This window comes from Psittacula echo (assembly GCF_963264785.1).
Source record: "Psittacula echo genome assembly, chromosome: 2".
In the NCBI taxonomy this organism is placed as follows: Eukaryota; Metazoa; Chordata; class Aves; order Psittaciformes; family Psittacidae; genus Psittacula; species Psittacula echo.
In genome coordinates, this window is record NC_137737.1 from 5,633,672 (window position 1) to 5,652,275 (window position 18,604).

The window sequence follows — 18,604 nt, forward strand, 5'->3', positions numbered from 1 at the left end:
GAGCAAGCAGCTGAATCTGCAGATAAAGCTGAGTCTCTTCTACTGAAAAGAGCTTAAAAGCACTGAGATTGCAGCTCAAGTTAACGAGAAACAGCAAACCAACCAACAAAAGTTCATCTAAAATTTAAGGTGTTGAAGCTGGTCAGGTATGCTCACGTCCAAACGAGGATAGAGGGCTCAATGGACCCAGTCAAACTCAGTGCCATCATACTTATATGACAAAATACACCTTCATTAAATGAGAAAAAGCAAACAAAGACAACAAATAACGTGAGCTGTGTGGTTTTGAAGCCCTCAGCCTCTGAGACAGCAGCATTCTCGTGTGCTGCACACTCAAACTCATCACACAGAGAGAGAACAAATCCCTGGATATTCTTTCACCCCCCTTTCGGGGCATGTACAACTGGATGGCTGTATTCCTGAGGAAGGTGCTTGCTCACCAGAAACCACCGTGGAACCAAACCAGGCATCATCTGTCCTTGTTATTTCGTGAACAACTGATAACGGGTGATGCATATCAAGGGCTGTCAGAAAAAGCATGTTTTGCACCTGAAATTGCAAGGATAAAACAGAAGACAAGACAGCGATAAAGCGGTTGGGGAGCAAGCAGCAGCAGATCTATGGGTATTCATAGCCTTGCTGTAAGGCTGATTTCTGTTAGGACATGGATGTATTTTCCTCCCCCTGCACACCCAGCCAGGGGAGCTGAACCCTCACCCCAGGTCACTTCCTTTCCTTCATGTGAAGTTCTCCAGCCATAGCTATGAAAGCGTGCAAACGACAGAGCTCAGCATCATTCCCCTTCGCCAGTTCAGTGAGATGCAAAGCCACAGCATGCAGCTGCGTGGCGGTGGCTGAAGGCACCAAGAAGGAAATGATTCTCTTTCCCCTCTCCACTGCCAACCTGCTTGGGTTTGCGAAAGTAATGAACAGAAATAAAGCCATGAAACCCACCAACGAGCCACTCTTCACCTGACACATTATGGGGCTTTTCCCTCTGTCTTCATCAGATGTCTCTTCCAGAGCACGTTTTTGAACACCGAGTATTCTTGTTTGCTCTTATCTCCACAGCACTTCAACATCCCTTCGCAGCACTTTATACTGTACCTACGGGAGAAATAAACTTCATGCAAGTCAAGGCTGCTGCTGCTGTAATCTCAGTTCAGCAGTTTTGCACAGGTTCAGAGTGAAAGGAAAAAGAACAGAAGCCTTTTTGGGTGATTTCAGCACAGCTCCTGCTTCTACTCCTGCATTGGAATTACTGGCACCTTCTATCCCAGTTTCCTTTATTACCTAGGCCAGGTGGACAAGCTTAATTTGCAGGTGGTGGGGTGTCCCTTTGTCAATAGAAGGCGTTAAGAGGAGTGTGCAATTGGGCTGATCCCAAACCACCAAGTGCCTTGGTGTCAGACAGTTAAAATTAGACAGGATCCACAGAAGCTTGAAGTTTTCTTCAAAGCATCTGAAGCCTTTGAGTCAAAGCAAGCAGAGACGAGAGGTTAGACTTGAAAAGGTAAAAGAAAAAACCCCAAGAGCTGCCTCAGCAGATACCAACCAGCAGCGATTTCTCTTTCAAGGCAAGATAGGTGGGACTTGGTGCTTTCAATAAAGTCATGGTTTGACTACAGCCAGACATAAGACACAAGACTCGCGCTGTTTTATCCTCAGTAGATACTGCTCTGCCTCCAAGGACCAAAGAGCACCATAGGAAAGCACTGCAGCACAAGTCAGTGCTTTGAGAAAGCTGTGGGGGAAATCATGCTAACTCCTCAGCAGCTCAGGACGAGGTTCTTGGGTTCTTCAGCACACCGGATCTACCTACTTGTGGTTATTGCCAGCCACATCCTAAGTGGAGGGGAGGGGGGAAACGGTCACAAAAGCTTGAGGGAAGACATGTCGAGTGCGTGCAGGAGACCCGTCTCTCAGAGCTTAAAGTCTTCTGGGAAGCCTCATTGGTACAGTGGAAAGGAAAGAAAGGAGTGCAAGTTTTCCTTCCACACAGCTGCTTTCTCATCCCGTATGTGCCTGCTGTGAAAACAGCAACCAGCACTGTCAGCTAACAGGAGAAAGGTTGAAATCTAAAGCTCAGCCACAGACAGGGCCTTAGGAAAGCTCAGAGTAAGATATCAGTTTCTTCTCCTCCTTCTCAACAGTTCTACCTGTGCTTCAGTAGGCAGGTTGCCCAGAGAAGTGGTGAATGCTCCATCCCTGGCAGTGTTCAAGGCCAGGCTGGACAGAGCCTTGGGAGACATGGTTTAGTGTGAGGTGTCCCTGCCCATGGCAGGGGGTTGGAACTGGATGATCTTAAGGTCCTTTCCAACCCAAACCATTCTGTGATTCTAAGTCCAGATCCTGCAGCCGTCATGCACAACACACAGCCATTCACCTTCTCCCAAGGCAAGTGCTTTGGAGAGTGCTATTGAATTCCACAACCAGGGAATTCTTCTGGCTAAATTGAGACTAGAGATCAATGAAGTGTTCACTCTGTGCACCTGACTGAGATCCGTGGGACTTGTGAAAAGGAATCTGTGAGTGAGATTTGGAAGCAAGGACAATATTGTAAGCAAGCTGGAAGCAAAGGCATCTTTGCCCAGCTTGCAAATCAGCAATGGATAGGTGGAAGCAGTGGACACATCAGCTCTGCTTCAGCCAACCAAAGACACATGTTAAGACTCCCCTGGTGTGACAGTAAAAACCATAAAGACTTCAGGAAGAATAAAACCTGAAACACAGAATAATAATTTCTTAGCTATAGCATTAGAGGGGTGACCCGCAATTATTAGGTGTTTCCATGCACTGTGCTCAGATCTCTGGCCCACAGCCGTGGACCCTCCTGGAAACGCTCAGTTAATATTAGTATAGAAGCACCAGCCCTATGGAAACACCAAGTTTCAGAAAGAAACAGTGCTTACACTGAAAGCAAATGAGGAAACTTCACAGAAAATCCTCCGGAAACACAGGTACCAGCTGTTGAATACCAGTATTCAACAGATTCACTCAACACAAGCCCTTACCTGTTGGAGTTTCAAATGCAATTCTCACTTCCATTAGGGAGCCTTCCCCCCTCATTGTCTACCAAAACCAATATGTAAGACAACACAATTCTTGTCCTGCAGCTGTAAGCACATTACCGGAGTGCAAGATCTTATCACGATGCTTGCACAGAGTCTGCTAAGAACACATGCTGTGGAGTTTCCTGAGCAAGACTCGGCTTCCCATTGCAACACTGCAGAGTTAAAAGTGGGACCTTCCTAAGACCCTGACTTTGGAGTCCTATATACACTTGGCTCCTGAAGGACAAGTACGTGCTAAAGCGCAAAATAAGACTTCTTAAGTATATCCCCAATTCCTTGGCCAGAAAGACCATATATTCTACTGAAAGGGAATTACCCAATTAATTACATTACCCAAACCAAGCACTGGTTCTGTGAAACTCTTGCAGGTAAAACATGCAGTTTCAAGACTTGCCCTATAGCTGGGGACTGTGGGTCACTAGTCCCATCTTTGACAACATAACAAGGAACAGAAAATACCGTCTGAAAAGGGATTCTGAAACATACACACTTTATTCAGCCCAAACAAGACAAAGATCCCTGTGACATCTTTTTCCCATTAAGCCCTTTGCATCAAGTCCCAAGATCATCTTTTCCCTGCCCAGGTTTGCCCTCTCATCGAAGGAGAACCATTAAAGCAGACCCCATTCTTCTGTATCTTCCAGTTCCTTTTGACACACCATCTTCCAGCCAGGATCTCAAGGTCATCTTTTAAGCCCTTGCCCGGAGGACTGCATTCTTGCCACTCATCTCTTCCAGAAAGAGCTGCTGTACAACCTGGACCAGGTCAGGATCTGGTCACCCTTTCACATCCTTGCTGAGTCCTCTCTGTGTTGCTCTGTGCCTTTTAACATTTCTGTAAATCCAGTCCATCAGGGAGGGAAGAAAACAACAGAGAAGGCACAAAACAGTCTCAGAGCACAGAGACCGCTATGGACAGTGAAGGTGATAACTGGCTCGCACACAGCAATAAAGACTTCAGTTAGCTACCAGCAAGCTTCCTAACAGTAAAAACTAGAACAGTTTGCTTAGAGAAGACTACAGTCCCCATCACAACAGGTTAAACAGACTGGGAGTACTTCAGATATGGATGATGTTGGCTTAGGGTACAGAAATATAGAGCTAGATCATTGAGACCGCATCAGGAATATTGAGACCGCATCTGGAATACTGTGTCCAGTTCTGGGCCCCTCAGTTCAAGAAGGACAGGGACCTGCTAGAGAGAGTCCAGCGCAGGGCAACTAAGGTGATTAAAGGAGTGGAGCATCTCCCTTATGAGGAAAGGCTGAGGAAGCTGGGTCTCTATAGTTTGGAGAAGAGGAGACTGAGGGGGGACCTTATTAGTGTATATAAATATATAAAGGGGGAGTGTCACGAGGATGGAGCCAGGCTCTTCTCAATGGCAAACAATGATAGGACAAGGGGTAATGGGTATAAACTGGAACACAAGAGGTTCCACTTAAACTTGAGAAGAAACTTCTTCTCAGTGAGGGTAACAGAACACTGGAACAGGCTGCCCGGGGGGTTGTGGAGTCTCCTTCTCTGGAGACGTTCAAAACTCGCCTGGACACATTCCTATGTAACCTTATCTAGGTGTTCCTGCTCTGGCAGGGGGATTGGACTAGATGATCTTTTGAGGTCCCTTCCAATCTCTAACATACTGTGATACTGTGATCTCTCACAAACCTTTCATCTTCTATTACCTGTTAAAATAACGCCTGCAGTCTTGTAAAAGATACACACAAGAATAGGTCAAAGACAGAACATACTGCACATCCATCAGCAGTTCCTTTGGGACCTGATGTTAGAGCATTTGCAAGCAAAAAAGGGAAGAAGATAAGTGATTGCAAAGCCATGTCAGAAAAACATTCTCAAGTAGTTTCCTGCTGATACAATGACCAGTAAATAACCAAGCTGCTGTCAGGGGCTCTGGCCTATACTGTGAGCGATCTGCTCAAATACGGATGGTTTTCTAGGAAGTGTGTCCTAGGAAAAGTATCAGAATATCCGTTTACACATACAGAGATCCTGTTGTCCCCAGTGATTTAAATATATCCACAATGAAAGTACAAGGGGACTGCAATAGTCTAGTCAGCCATCTGGTGGTATCAACGTGCCCAAGTCCATCCAAAGAGAGTAGACTCCTTCCCGTTGCAGTCCAGGCTTAGGGTTTTGTTAAGAGGTCACCTCCTCAGCATGGACAATAAACTATCACCTCCTTCAGAGCACACTGTTAAACACAGGCCTCTTCTGTAACTGCCATTACAGAACACCCAACACATATTTGTCAGGTGGAAAGCATTTGCTGGCCAGTCAGGAGGAAAGAGTAGGTTAAGAAAGGGAATTCAACTACATAGCGCACACTATTCACCAGTTCATGTTCAGCTACTTGCTCATTCATCACAAGTAATCACATTTAAAGGATTCCTTCATGCACAGGCAGGATTATAGTCTGAGCTTACAAATCTCACTCCAGGGACAGGAAAAATATGTGTGGTCAGATGGTGCCTGCAGCTACACTGAGCGGGCAGATTTCAACCCCTACAGAACTGCAAACATAGAATCATAGAATAGTTTGGGTTGGAAAAGACCTTAAGATCATCCAGTTCCAACCCCCCGCCATGGGCAGGGACACCCCACACTAAACCATGCCACCCATCACACTTACCTTCCAGATGGACCAGTGTAAAACCTCTTCTTACAGACCGATTCCGGCTAAATACCAGGTTTACACTGGTCTGCTAAAATCACTGTGCCTCTTAGCTGCTGTGTTAGCAAAGCAGCACTTGCAAATTCCCAAGGTCAGGCAGCAGGGAGGATTTGAGGAACGACAATTTTAGCATTAGGAATATTTCTTCTTGTCACGCCTTCAGGAGGCAGCTGGCTCCACCAGACAGACCATCCCACTGAGTTTCAGCATCTGGATTAGATCACACAGCTACACCACAGATATCAGCCAGGGCTCTGACAGTAATTCCACACCATGGCCTTCAAAAACATTAGATGGACCAAGTGCCTTGACAACTGCGTCAAGGTGAGCTAGATAACTCCCCACAGTCCCTCTTCTATGCATTTGCCCTCAGTCAGAAGGTTTCATTCAGATCTCATTTCCACCCCTGGATATAGAAACAAGCTACATTTGAGAGGTTAAAATAACTGACCTGCTTGAGACTGCAAAGGAAGAAAGGCCATATTGTCCCATTCTGTATCAGATACTCCAGTTGCAGGAGAACTGCATGCCAAGGCTAGAAAACCTAGGGCAAGTCCTGTGTTGTTCTTGTTACACTTGTAATTCTTGCATCTAACCAGACGCATGTTTGTAAACCTTGATGCAAAGCCTTTCCGCTTGTAATATTACACCGAGTTATGGCAAAAAGTGATGTCTCATGTGTTACACTACATTTTCACAAGTACAACATAAACCCCAATGAAGTTGGAATAAGAGCCAGGAGTCTCACTCCTCTTACAGCACTAGAAACTAGAAAAATAGAAGCCACTTTATTCCAAGAATGAAGCTCATCTGGTACTGAACACACAGCCCCCAGCCATTAGACTTTGCATTTGGGGTAGGAACTTAAGAGTAGAAGCTCTCTGGCTCAAGTGAACTGCATGTGTCTGGTTTGAAAGGCCAAACATATCAACCACATAACAGAGATGTAGATACTCATGCAAGTGGTGCAGCTTTTCACTCTCTTCTCCTCTGAAAGTATCAGTCCTCATCAGCTGAGAAGAAATAGTCAGGTTTTCGCATTGGCCATCTCAGCAAAGGGTAGAACCTCCAGAGCCCACACAGCCCATTACAGATACTTTTGCTTTACTTTGCACATATCTTCATAACACAGGAAAAAAATGAGGCATCAACACGAACTCCTTGTCCATTAGAGACTTTACAATCTCATTTCTCCCTTAATACTGTAATCGCTCCTATCTCTTTCCCCCTCTCCCTTTTTCCTTCTCAAACACACAGGACTGATTTTATCTTTAAAGAACCATTTTAATCATGTCAGACAAATCAAAGGAAGAAACCAGAGATTATGAAAATACTCGACTCCATCATAAATACTCGATTCCATCATATTTGCATGATTGACAGCAAAGCCATAAGAACTACAAAGAAGATTCTGCCTTCTGCTCCCAAGGTGCTGGCCTATGAAAACCAGGTACTCTAGGCCCAAAAAAGAAGGGAAATAAACCCAAACCAGGATCCATTAATTTGTTAAAGGAAAAATGTCTCATTTTAAGACTGTACCCTGCAGGTAGGTTAATCAGGCTGTTTTGATCCAGCCAAAACAGCCTAAATTTTATGCGCATCCTTGTACTTATCAATTTACTTAAAGTCTTCAGAGAAAGCAGAAGGAAAGCAGTGAACTTGCTTTCCAAGAGGTGACAATTGGCCTTCCAGATGTAGACTACAAGGTCCTTCTCCATGCTGCTGCTATTTGGACCAGCTTGTTCTCTTTCACACGTCTCACTGTTCCTGTAAGAAACCAACTGAAACGTTTCCAAGGTCACTTGCATGGAAGTGAGGCCCCCTCAACAGGGGCAGTAAGCATTCAGACTCAAATGATATTGATACTACCAGGGGGTGAAATCAGCTGGAAGTGTCTAGTCTATTGGCAGCTCGGACCTACCAGTCCACATAAGTAAAACCAGCAAGCTAGTGAGACTGCATACCCCTTCTGCATGCTCCTCTCCAGTTGCAAAACATGGTAAAGAAAGAGAAGTGTAAGAGGCTGTAAGCAGCCTACAAGGACTACATTTTCACCTGACTGCTGCACATCTTTCCAGTGAAGTTCAATTTCACAGTCCAAGGCACATTCTGAAGCTACAGCTTTTATTTTTTTGGGATGATTTCAGTATTTAACTCTGGCAGGTTTAGAAGAGAAAACCTACTGATTAAAACTGAGGCTTTAAAAAAGGCAAGTATGGGTTGAGGGAAAGGGAAGAAAAGGGAAGATAAGGAAACACTCAAATCATTACAGATGGTTCAGCCGTAAGTCTCTAGCAAAGAGCTGGGGAGCATGACTTTGATACTGTGTGGTTCCATTGATACTAGGTTTGTCTACAAATTCTATCTCACACGCCTGGGTGCTGCAAGGTGAATGCTCCAGCTCCAACACTGTTATGTTGTTTGGAGTTGATGAAACAAGTATATTCCTTGGAACAAAAAGGGTCAGCTGAGGACCACGGGCCGGCCAGTAGCGACCAAGATTGAAGCCATTGATCCAAATTTGCCCCTGTTGAGAGAGAAAGAAAAACAACAGGTTAATAATTGGACAGATAGCAAATGACGCTTTAAGCAGAGCAATAGCTTTAAGTATAATGCTCTTCATGTAGTAACTTAATTTCCTCTATCCTTCTGTTTGACAGAACACAAGGAGAGAAGATTGGTCCAAGGAAATGCTAATAACAGTCATAGAATCATAGAATAGTTAGGGTTGGAAAGGACCTTAAGATCATCCAGTTCCAACCCCCCTGCCATGGGCAGGGACACCTCACACTAAACCATGCCACCCAAGGCCTCATCTAACCTAGTCAAAAGAATCTGAATCACCTGATGAGTTAAAGCCATCATTAATACTTAAAAAGAAAGTGGTCAAATACTGCAGCAATTCCACCTATGCCAACACTTCAGAAAACAGAACTGCAGGCCTCTGGCACTGAATTTTGCACCAAGTTTAAGAGCACAGCAAACCCAAAAATTATATTTGCTTGAAGCTGATTGTTAGAAGGAGAAAGAAGTCCCTAAAGAGAAAAGCAGATCTTCAATTTTGTTGTGGCTCTGTACGAGTGTAAGACTACACTGCCTTGGTAGTCCCTTCCTATTGCGTGGTTTCAAGAGAAAGATTCAGCTTGTCTAAAACACATGAAATTAAGATGTTTATTAATTCATATTCATGTTCAAAAGGTCGTGATCAGCAGAGCAGAATCCAGTTGGAGTTCCCCATGAGGAGCAATGGCCATAAACTGACAGACAACAAGTCTCACCTCAACATGAGGAAGAACTTCTTTACACTGAGGGTGTCAGAGCACTGAACAGGCTGCACAGGGGGGTTGTGGAGTCTCCCTCTCTGCAGACATTCAGACCCACCTGGACACGTTCCTGTGTGACCTGCTCTGGGTGGCCCTGCCTTGGCAGGGGGTTGGAATGGGTGATCTACAGAGGTTCCTTCCAACCCCAACCATTCTGTGATTCTGCATTATGCTTGTAATAGCTGAGTCAAAAGAACTTGTGAAATCACACAAGAGAGTACTGTATTTTGCTGTAGCTACCTACAACCATTACAATCCCCGAAGGTCTGCAACCATTAACTGAAGTTCAGTGAAATTGTGGTTTACTTGGCATGTAACCTCCTTAAATTGCTTTTCATAGTGGAAATGGCCAGAGCCCCTAGTTCAAAATACTGGTTTAACATTATAAATACCTCAAGTTCAAGAGACTTCCACAGCGCAATTTTAACACAGCAAATAATGGTGTTCAAGCTGGTTTTGAGGCATTTTTCTTGTGTTTTTTCTTTCAAGTACTTATGGAAACTAAGTTTTAGAATTTTTTACTTTACAAAACTGCCAAGAGAAATTTTATAAGGAGTTGGCACATTTGCAAATGCAGGTGAGTTATTTCAGCTCTACGGTACAAAACCCTGCCTTGCACAGTTCTGCTGAGGTGGTCGTTAAAAAACAAGTTTGAGGTCAAAGTTTGTTCATTATTTGATCAAGTTTATCATGCTTAGTGGCTTGTTTGTGCTGTTTTGAAAGGCAAGAGAAGAACTATTTGCTACAGAAGCAAAGGAGTGAGGTTGAGGAGTTTTAAAGGAAAACATGGCATTAATGCAGCCTCGCCACACAAACTGAATTAGTGAGCGCACCCAGTAGACAGTAGCCTATCTACTACAGAGTGACTGCACCTACCACAGAGAGTGACTGTAACCGTCTGGGAAGAAGGGGCTTACTGTAGGAATCAACTGCATTACAGTTCCAATGCAGATGGTATGATCAGACAGGTCTCTTGTTTCTGATCTTAGTCACTGGTTGTAAACTCATTTTCCCAGTAAAGCTCTGGACTTCATTGCTCAATTCCAAACTATCATTATTAACATTGCAATTTCCAGAGACTGCACATCAGGAATTTGTAGGCCCTTAACCAGCAAATCACAATGCTATATACACTACCAATCAATGTGCCCCAGCCAAAATAAAGGTGTGTGTGGGATCTCTATCTTCAGTACCAAGAACTCCTTTAGCAGGATCAGCAACTACAACCCATGATTCCACAAGAAATCAAGAACTGTCCTGACTCCAAATCCTCTATTCTGCTGAAGAAAAATAGTCTGATAAATCTAACCATACATCCAGGGCTTTTACACTTAGGGCCATTGTGCTTCCTCAAGTGAGGGTGGAGGAAGTCTTATCAATAATGAAGAGTTTAAAACCCACTGAAGCCAAGCAAGCTACAACCATAGGCCATGACTGTTAATGCTGTGCCCTTCCTTCCAGACTACCCAGCACGCCAGACTCCTTGTCTTAATATGCAGGACCATCATTAGAACTTGATGTTTTCTTGCCAAGTGTTTGTTCCCATAGTTTTCCAACTACTCCAGTGCATCAATTTCAACCCCTTTTAAGAGTCCTTCTCAACAACGTGGCATCACCAGTTCATGTAATGCCACTCAAGGAATTAAGCCCCAGATACAGTGGGACCTGAGTGGAATTTATGCCCTTAAGGCCCTCTACCTTAACTTTACCAATGAGCAAATGCCTTTACTTGGAAGTCTTGGTTTCAATACCCAGCATCACCTCAATCTTACTCCTGGGTGCCTTAAAACTCTGGTCTGATCCATATAAAGCTTGAAGAAGCAATTCAATAGCCCTACTTACAGTTCAATTGGATTCTCTTCACCATGACTGCTTTAGAGGGTATACAAACTAAGTAAAACAGAGGTTTCTATAAATCAGAGGAAAATATTTCCACCAATATATAAGAATTCCTGGACTCACTTGCCATTTCAAAGATGACTTTGCCAGCAGGCAGGTATGGGCAATCTCACTGCCTGAAGAAGATTTGCAATTCATGGATCTCAGATTCCAGTTGCTGTGCAAGCAGCTATTTCTGGATTTTATTCAGTGATTAAGACATGCACATATATAGGAATGGGTAAGTCAAACTTCCTCATCCAAGCTCAGTGCCAGCAATGAATCAGTCTCTTCTGCATGTTGGGAAGCGCTTTAACCACTACAGTACTGTAAAGAGATCACCAGCAACTCCTTCTCTTATTCTATTTTAATAGCAGTAAATGAATTGTTTCAGAAATCAATCATTTTGCTACCTAACACTATCACAGGCACTTCCCAGAAGCCTGGACTTAAATGCTCAGGTCTCTAAGAAGAGTGGCACTTCAGTGCCCGCATTCTGCTCTCTGTGCTTCCCACCAGTTAGTTGAGGTGGTCTTTCCCTTCTCTTTTAATAGTTTCTCTCCAGATTTACTTAAAACAAGGAATCAATTTCCTAGTTGCTTAAATATATTTGAGATACCTCACCACTACAATCAACCTCTACCCATCCAAGAGAGGTGGACTTTGATTGTCCATAGAAGCATTCTAAGTGGTCTTCCAACTTTTTACAGCAAAACATTGTACCTTTGTCCAGCCAGGAAACTTGACATAGGTGTCCTGAGGCAAGTCTGGAATTCCTCCAGGAATGAAAAGTGTTCCAGTGTAAAAAGTAGGTGCTTCATAACTCAGTGGCTTGCCAACAGATCTCTTTGGTTGATCAAGGTACCTCTTAATATCATGGTTCACTGCTCCGTCTATGTCCAGAGGATAGATTTCCCATTCAGCAAGTATATCTTCACCAAGAGTTAAATTTGACACGAGACCCTAGGAGAAGGAAAAAAACCAAACCCAAAAGAGAACATCATTAACTTCATGTTATTGAAGTTATTTGGCTGCAGCTATAAATCAGTCAGGAATAAAAACGGCATCAAACCATTTGCAACAGCTGCCAACCTGTGTCTGAATAAAACCCTAGCATCTGGTCTTCACCAAGTTAAAAGCTTTGCTTAAGAATAAAGAGTTCAGTTTTTTCACTGGGAAAGATCTGTTCCTCTTCTAAGTTTTGATCTTTCACTGATGGCCAAGGGTTTTTGTTTGTGGTTTGTCTGTTTGTGGTTCTGGTGCTGGGGTGTTTTGTGCCTTTCCCTCCCTCAAACTTTCTTCACCATAACTGTGGAAAATTACTGTTTTACCTCAACATGAACATGATTCCAAAACCTGGGCCTTAATATAAAGTGGAAGAAGCATTAAATAGCATAGGTCTGAGATACCATCAAGAGATTTGGTAACACTGAGTCACTAACCCAAGATATCAACCGGCATAATAGCAGAGAAAGCAGTATTTCCTTCCTGCAAACCCTCTCCAGCTAAGATACAGTATGACAAAATCAAGGGCACATGCTTTGTGACCCCGATTCAGTGAAATACTCTAAAGCTTACAGTCACCTTCAAGACCACAGAGTTCTGTTTCACTTCTATGGAACCAAGCATGCAGCACACCAGTGTACTCACACAACGAAGGCAAAAGCAAGGTATGGGCATGCTGTAAAAAGGAATATTGTTACCCCTGCACAAATCCTAATTGTGCTCGAATAAGTTTCTAAAATGGTGGTTTAGTGCAACACAAAGAGTTGATTTTAAACCAATGCTGCTGCATCCATATAATTGCTTGAACAGACCCTGCAGAGAGGTTGCTTATCGGTGCAACTTAAGTTCTGCAAATACCACATGTCAAACAGGAACAAGCAAAACCACATTTTCTATGGCCTTGGAGGGCTGATCTATGTTGTGTGTTTCTTCTGATGTCTAGTAAGCACTGCACTGACTCCACCAGCTTCATCATCAGTTCAAGCACTAACTGGTTTTCTCCTCCTTTACCTAGATGTCCACTTTACAGAACAGGATCTTACTTTTCTTACAGTAAAATAATGTATCTACATGGAGTTAAGCGGCAAAATCTTTCTACACAACCTTGACTTTCCTCTGTCAACAGTCAGATATGGATATAGATTTTCCAAGTGAAACAATGATATAGGTGGAAGTGAGCATGTGAAAAGAGACAGAAAAACCAGAAGCCACATTCTCCCTTTGTGTCCTTCAACAAGACTTAGATCAGCAGGATGTTATAAACGAAACCCCTGTTAAGATTCCTGCCCAAAAGCTCGATGCTTTGTTCAGTTTCAAGCTCAGTAAGAGTGGCTGAAAACCAGCCAACCCGAACCCAGACAAGCCACCTTATCTGCTTCGAAATGCAAGGCTTCAGGAGGCAGGAACCTCTTCCCCAAAACTGTTTCTGAAAGCACAGAATATCTAAACCCCAAGGTATAATTATTCCCAGTTTTCAAAATCAACATGAAGAACAGCATGCGGGAAGGATTCTGTGGGAAGAAGCAATGCGCGTATTCCAAAGCTACCTGAGAAAGGCAACCTCTTGTACTGAAGGGAGCCTGCTTTTAGAGGATTATTCTCACAATGCATGTGTCTACTCAGCTTGCTTTGCAAGGTTGAAACCCTGGTGTAAGTATGAATTTCAGCTCATTCACAGCAACACGGACCACCTTCCTGATCCAACATCTAACCCTCTCCTCTGTCACCTTAATTTCACGGTAAACACATAGGCTTCCTTATCACCTAGCCTGTTATTAAATAACTGAATGCAATGCTTCTGCTGCTTCAACACAAAGGCAACACACTGGGGTACTAACTGCCCTCTCTTGCCACTCAGATAAAGGCAAGGTACCTTGAAAAAATAGCATGAACAGAGTTGACACTACTGCTACCCACTGAATTTATATGCCACGAGCACAGAAAAGCCTCAGTTGCTGATGGTTCTAATCCAGAGGTTTTCACACATCCTAAAAGTTCCCATAAGAACAAGTTTAGCTTGTTCTGATTAGGATTTAAAAGAACTGCATGCTTTCCAAAGTGTAAGGCAGGGGAAGCTGCTTTTACTACTGCCTGTAGGCTACCAGCTTAGTAAATGCTTAAGAGTTTATATTCCTTTGCCTTGGATGGAGTCTTAGCATAACTGGAGATATACCTAGGAATCCTCACCACAACACACTTCAGAGTGAGACAACGGGTCAATTCAACTCCTTTAAACCAAGTCTCAGCTTCAACTCTTCTATGCTGCTTAATCGTAACAAATATATCCTTCTTTAGCAATGCAAACAGGCCCATCCTACTCATGGCAGCACAACACAAGTGTGAGAACGGGAGTTTCTGCTACTGGCAATCTTTCAAGTCTCTTCCCAGTCTATGTTTTAGATAGACTGAGCTAGATTCTCTAACAGGTCCAAAATTCACCAGTTTGTGGTCTCATCAAGTAGGCTAGTCAAGATACATCCTCACTTGGGTTTACTCTTTCCTCTATTTACAAGCTTAAAAGTCCTACTTCCTCACAGCACCCGTGCCCCTGCTTGATAACTAAATGGTACTCTTCAGGTACATGTCTTTCCTGTGATGTTCATCTTTCTCCTGCTCTTGCATCTAAACTAACCAAGAATCACTTCGGAGAAGTCTAAATTCCGCTTTGCGACACCTATCACAGAAAGATTGAGGGGAAACAGCAGCTCCTAATTTTCCTGGCATCACCCTAGCACCAAAAGGCATCATAATAACCAGTCATTAATCTGCACAGTCACTAAACATTTGACAAGCTTTCTGAAAGAACACCATGAAATCAATATAAGCCAAGTCAAATCTAGCAGTTAGAGGCTGCAAATCTCTTCTTAATTGTAAAGCTTTGCAATTACTTCATTATTACTTGTGGCCTAATAATATCAAAACCTAAAAACAAATAGCATGCTTTGGCACTGAACATAGCCAACATGAAACACAATGCAAGCCCGGCCTCTACAATACCCTCACAAATATCACACCAGGGATCCCATTATGTCTAAAACAAGAAAGGTTTCCTTTTTGCCCCTGCCCTTCCCATCTTAGTGGCACCTCCACTGCATTTGGTTTACGTGGCAAGGTTTTGGTAGCCTTTGGAAAACTGCAAGGGCAACTTCTGTGAGAAGATACAAGAAGCTGCTCCTGTGTTGGACAAAGCCAGTTCCAAGACAGACCCACTGCTGATTTCCACCAGTCAACTCTCTTTCACCCACGATGGTAACTGGTCAGTGATCTTCTTGTCCTTATCTGGACCCATGAACCCTTCTGTATTTTCTTCCCTGTCCTGTTGATGGAAGAGTGGTGGAGTGGGCTTGGTGGGCACCTGGTGTCTAGCCCAGGTCAACCCACCACAGCCACTTAAGGTGACAATCCCAAAGTGTAGCATTGATTCAGAAGCTCTCTGATCATTATCTCCAACACCTACTGGCAGTTTTACATGGTAAAGTGCTCATGAGACAGCCCTTCCTAGCCACGCTGAAAACACTGCAAGGATATGCTGCTGACAAAGGAAACGTGACATGGAGAAAGATACAAAAGTCTACCTCTATATGCACATAAACGCACACACAAATGCAATCCAAGGATTCAAAAACCTTGAAGTACAACCAAGATCGATTGGCAATCAACCAGCAGTTTTCCAACTCATTTTTGGAGTTCATCCAAACAAGCTTCGCACATTTTAAAGCATTAGCTACAGGCTCGACTCAACCTGAAAGTCTTGTGGGTGACACTTTGGCTGACAACAGAAGTGACCCACCACCACCACCACCAAAAAACTTAACCTATGTTTGTCAGTTTTTAATTCCACACAGATTTTGGTGACTGGAAAAAACTCAGATGAAAACTCCTGGTAGTTATATGTTGAGGTAAAGTTAGAGCTGTGTAATCCTTTTTGTTCTAAGCACTACTTGTTTTTCAACATGTGGAAAAGAGGAAAACCCACCACAATTCAGTGACTTATATGATTTCCCTTACCTTAAAGTCATTGTTGTATCTACCAAAGTTGACTCGGCCCATATTCTCCACCAAGATGTCCAGATTTGCACCGGCCTTTCCAGTTATATTTATTGAAAGTGATTTGTCCCTTTCGAGAATACCTTGAGGAACCTATATGAATTATACCAAAAGGAAGAAAATAACAGCCACTGAAAAACAACAAACCCCTGTTATTTGTCTCTTCAACTTGCATGAAGAATGGGGAAAAAGGAAACAAAAGGAGTAAAACCCCTCATTTTCCTTTCCTCCTTTTGCATGTGAGAATGCGTGCACACAAAAGCTGCTGTATCAATGCTCACATCTCAGTACATCAACTAGTGTTACTAGGTGGCATTTGTCTAACTGACACCATCTCTTTCCTTACCTGGTTTCAACTAACTCAGCTGTTAGAAACCTAGTGGGTTTCGATGCACCTGATTCACAAAACCAGGTTCTCAAATTGAGCCTAGTGACTGAAAAGTTTTAGCAATATCAGTGATTAAAAGGGGCTTCATCTTCCAATTAAACTGGCTTCAAACGTTGAGTTTGATTTATTCCCATTTTAACAACATCAGGAAAGAAAGGCTTGACCTGGACACAAAGGTTGTGAGAGTCAGCACAGGTCAAAGATGAATTACAAAAAAGGCTATCAAAGCTTGTGAATTCATATCAATTCTCATTAAGCAGGAACAAAACCCTTCTTAAGGGAAGAAAGGTAAAGTTCACATCCTGTACAATAAACTTAAGGGTTTTTTAAGACAAGAGTTAGGCTCAGGCTTCCACTTCCCCCACCCTTAAAGAGAATAAAATCCCCTAGAATCCATGGAAACACTGTAAAAACCCACCAAGTACATATATAATTAACATATTTCATGAACCTGCAAGTAAATCCCTCTTCTAGTTTGTTTAGTTTTATTTAAAGTAATGAATCCGTATCAAAATTCAAATGTGTCAAAAATTGAAACAATTACATTTTCCTTAGAAATAATATAGTAGTATTTTCTGAAATACGAACATTTAGTATGAATCACAGGATGGCTTGGGTTGGAAAGACCCTTAAGCTCATCCAGGTCCAACCCCTTGCCATGGGTAGGGATACATCACATTAGACCAGGTTGCTCCAAGCCCCATCCAACGTGGCCTTGAACACTGCCAGGGATGGGGCAGCCACAGCTTCTCTGGGCACCCTGTGCCAGCGCCTCAGCACCCTCACAGGGCAGAACTTCTGCCTTAGATCTAACCTGAACTTCCCCTGTTTCAGTTTGAACCCATCACCCCTTGTCCTATTGCTACAGTCCACAATGAAGAGAATCAACAGTATACTTTCTTACTTCCTTCATCTGATTAAGTAAGATTACCTTATACAGTTAGTTTGGTAAGGCAGACTATATGAATGACTTTCATGAGGCCACCCACTGCAGAAATTAATACCAGGAAACACTGTTTACCCCATCGACAGAGACATAGGCACGGTCATGGACTCCGTCTGAAGGTGAAGACAGTTGCGTTGGCTCCGTACAGTTTTTGGGAAGTGCAGTTCTGTACAGTACAAACCCAAAATACTAAGAAAAGAAAGAAAAAACCCCAAACAGGTTAATGAACCAAGTCATTCTGCAGCTTCAGTTCAAGTCATAAATTAGATATATCCCACATTTCTACACACTCAGACTGAGCCTACACGCTCAGACTGAAATGTTAACTTTCATTCACTTCAGATAGCATCTATCAGATACCAACTCCACATTAGAACTCGCTTTGACCTTTAAGTAACGGGTGTAAATTCCAGTTTCCATTTTCAAGTGTTTCATCCGAACGCTTATGTAACTTTAGAAGATAAGGGTCTTGGCTATGAAGTTATCTCCTCAATTAAAACAAAGCAATTAATAACTGACAGTATTATCTCTTCACTGAAATCAATGAAAAGATAGCTGGAAAATCCCTTCCCAACTGAGTTTATGTAACAAACCCTATCACCCACTGCCTGTAATTGACATATTCATCAAGTTGATATTATTTATTTTAGAAACTACCTAATTTACATCAGGAATATTTCAGAATTATAAAATGTTTAGGGGTGGAAAGAAGTTTAAGCTCATCCAGTTCCAACCCCTGCCATGGGCAAGGGACACCTCCCATTAGACCAAGCTGCTCCAAGCCCCGTCCAGCCTGGCCTCGGACACTGCCAGAGATGGGGCAGCCACAGCTTCTCTGGGCAACCTATGCCTCACCACTCTCATAGTAAAGGACTTCTTCCTTATACCTAACCTGAACTTGCCCTGTTTCAGTTTGAACCCATCACCCCTTTGTCCTATATTTTTCACTAAGTTCTCCATCAGAAAACAACAAATGTCATAATGACTAGATTTGCTCTCATCACAAAGTGAAACACAAATGAAAAACAAGTAAAAATGGACCACCTCTTTCACTCAGTAGCCACAAAACCATTTATCTTCTAGGCTTGGATTCGAACGTAACCCTGTGTCCTGGTTTCAGCTAGGATTGTGTTAGTTTTCTTCCTTATAGCTGGTGTAGTGCTGTGTTTTGGATTCAGGATGAGAATAATGCTGATAACACACCACTGTTTTAGTTGTTGCTAGGCAGTGTTTACACTAAGTCAAGGACTTTGA

The 18,604-nt window shown here is 43.0% G+C and overlaps 1 protein-coding gene across 1 annotated transcript in view; it reads right to left on the minus strand.

The window, feature by feature from the left end:
• Positions 1 to 7,965: 7,965 nt before the first annotated feature.
• GLB1 (galactosidase beta 1) overlaps positions 7,966 to 18,604 on the minus strand; it is a 42,334-nt gene continuing 31,695 nt past the window's right edge. The window contains exons 13-16 of the mRNA XM_080610037.1: positions 17,426 to 17,539; positions 15,978 to 16,109; positions 11,688 to 11,927; positions 7,966 to 8,290 (exon numbers count right to left, since the gene is read on the minus strand). Of these exons, the coding sequence (XP_080466163.1) occupies positions 8,030 to 8,290; positions 11,688 to 11,927; positions 15,978 to 16,109; positions 17,426 to 17,539 (747 nt within the window). The 3' untranslated portion in view covers positions 7,966 to 8,029. The remainder of the gene's footprint in view (positions 8,291 to 11,687; positions 11,928 to 15,977; positions 16,110 to 17,425; positions 17,540 to 18,604) is intronic.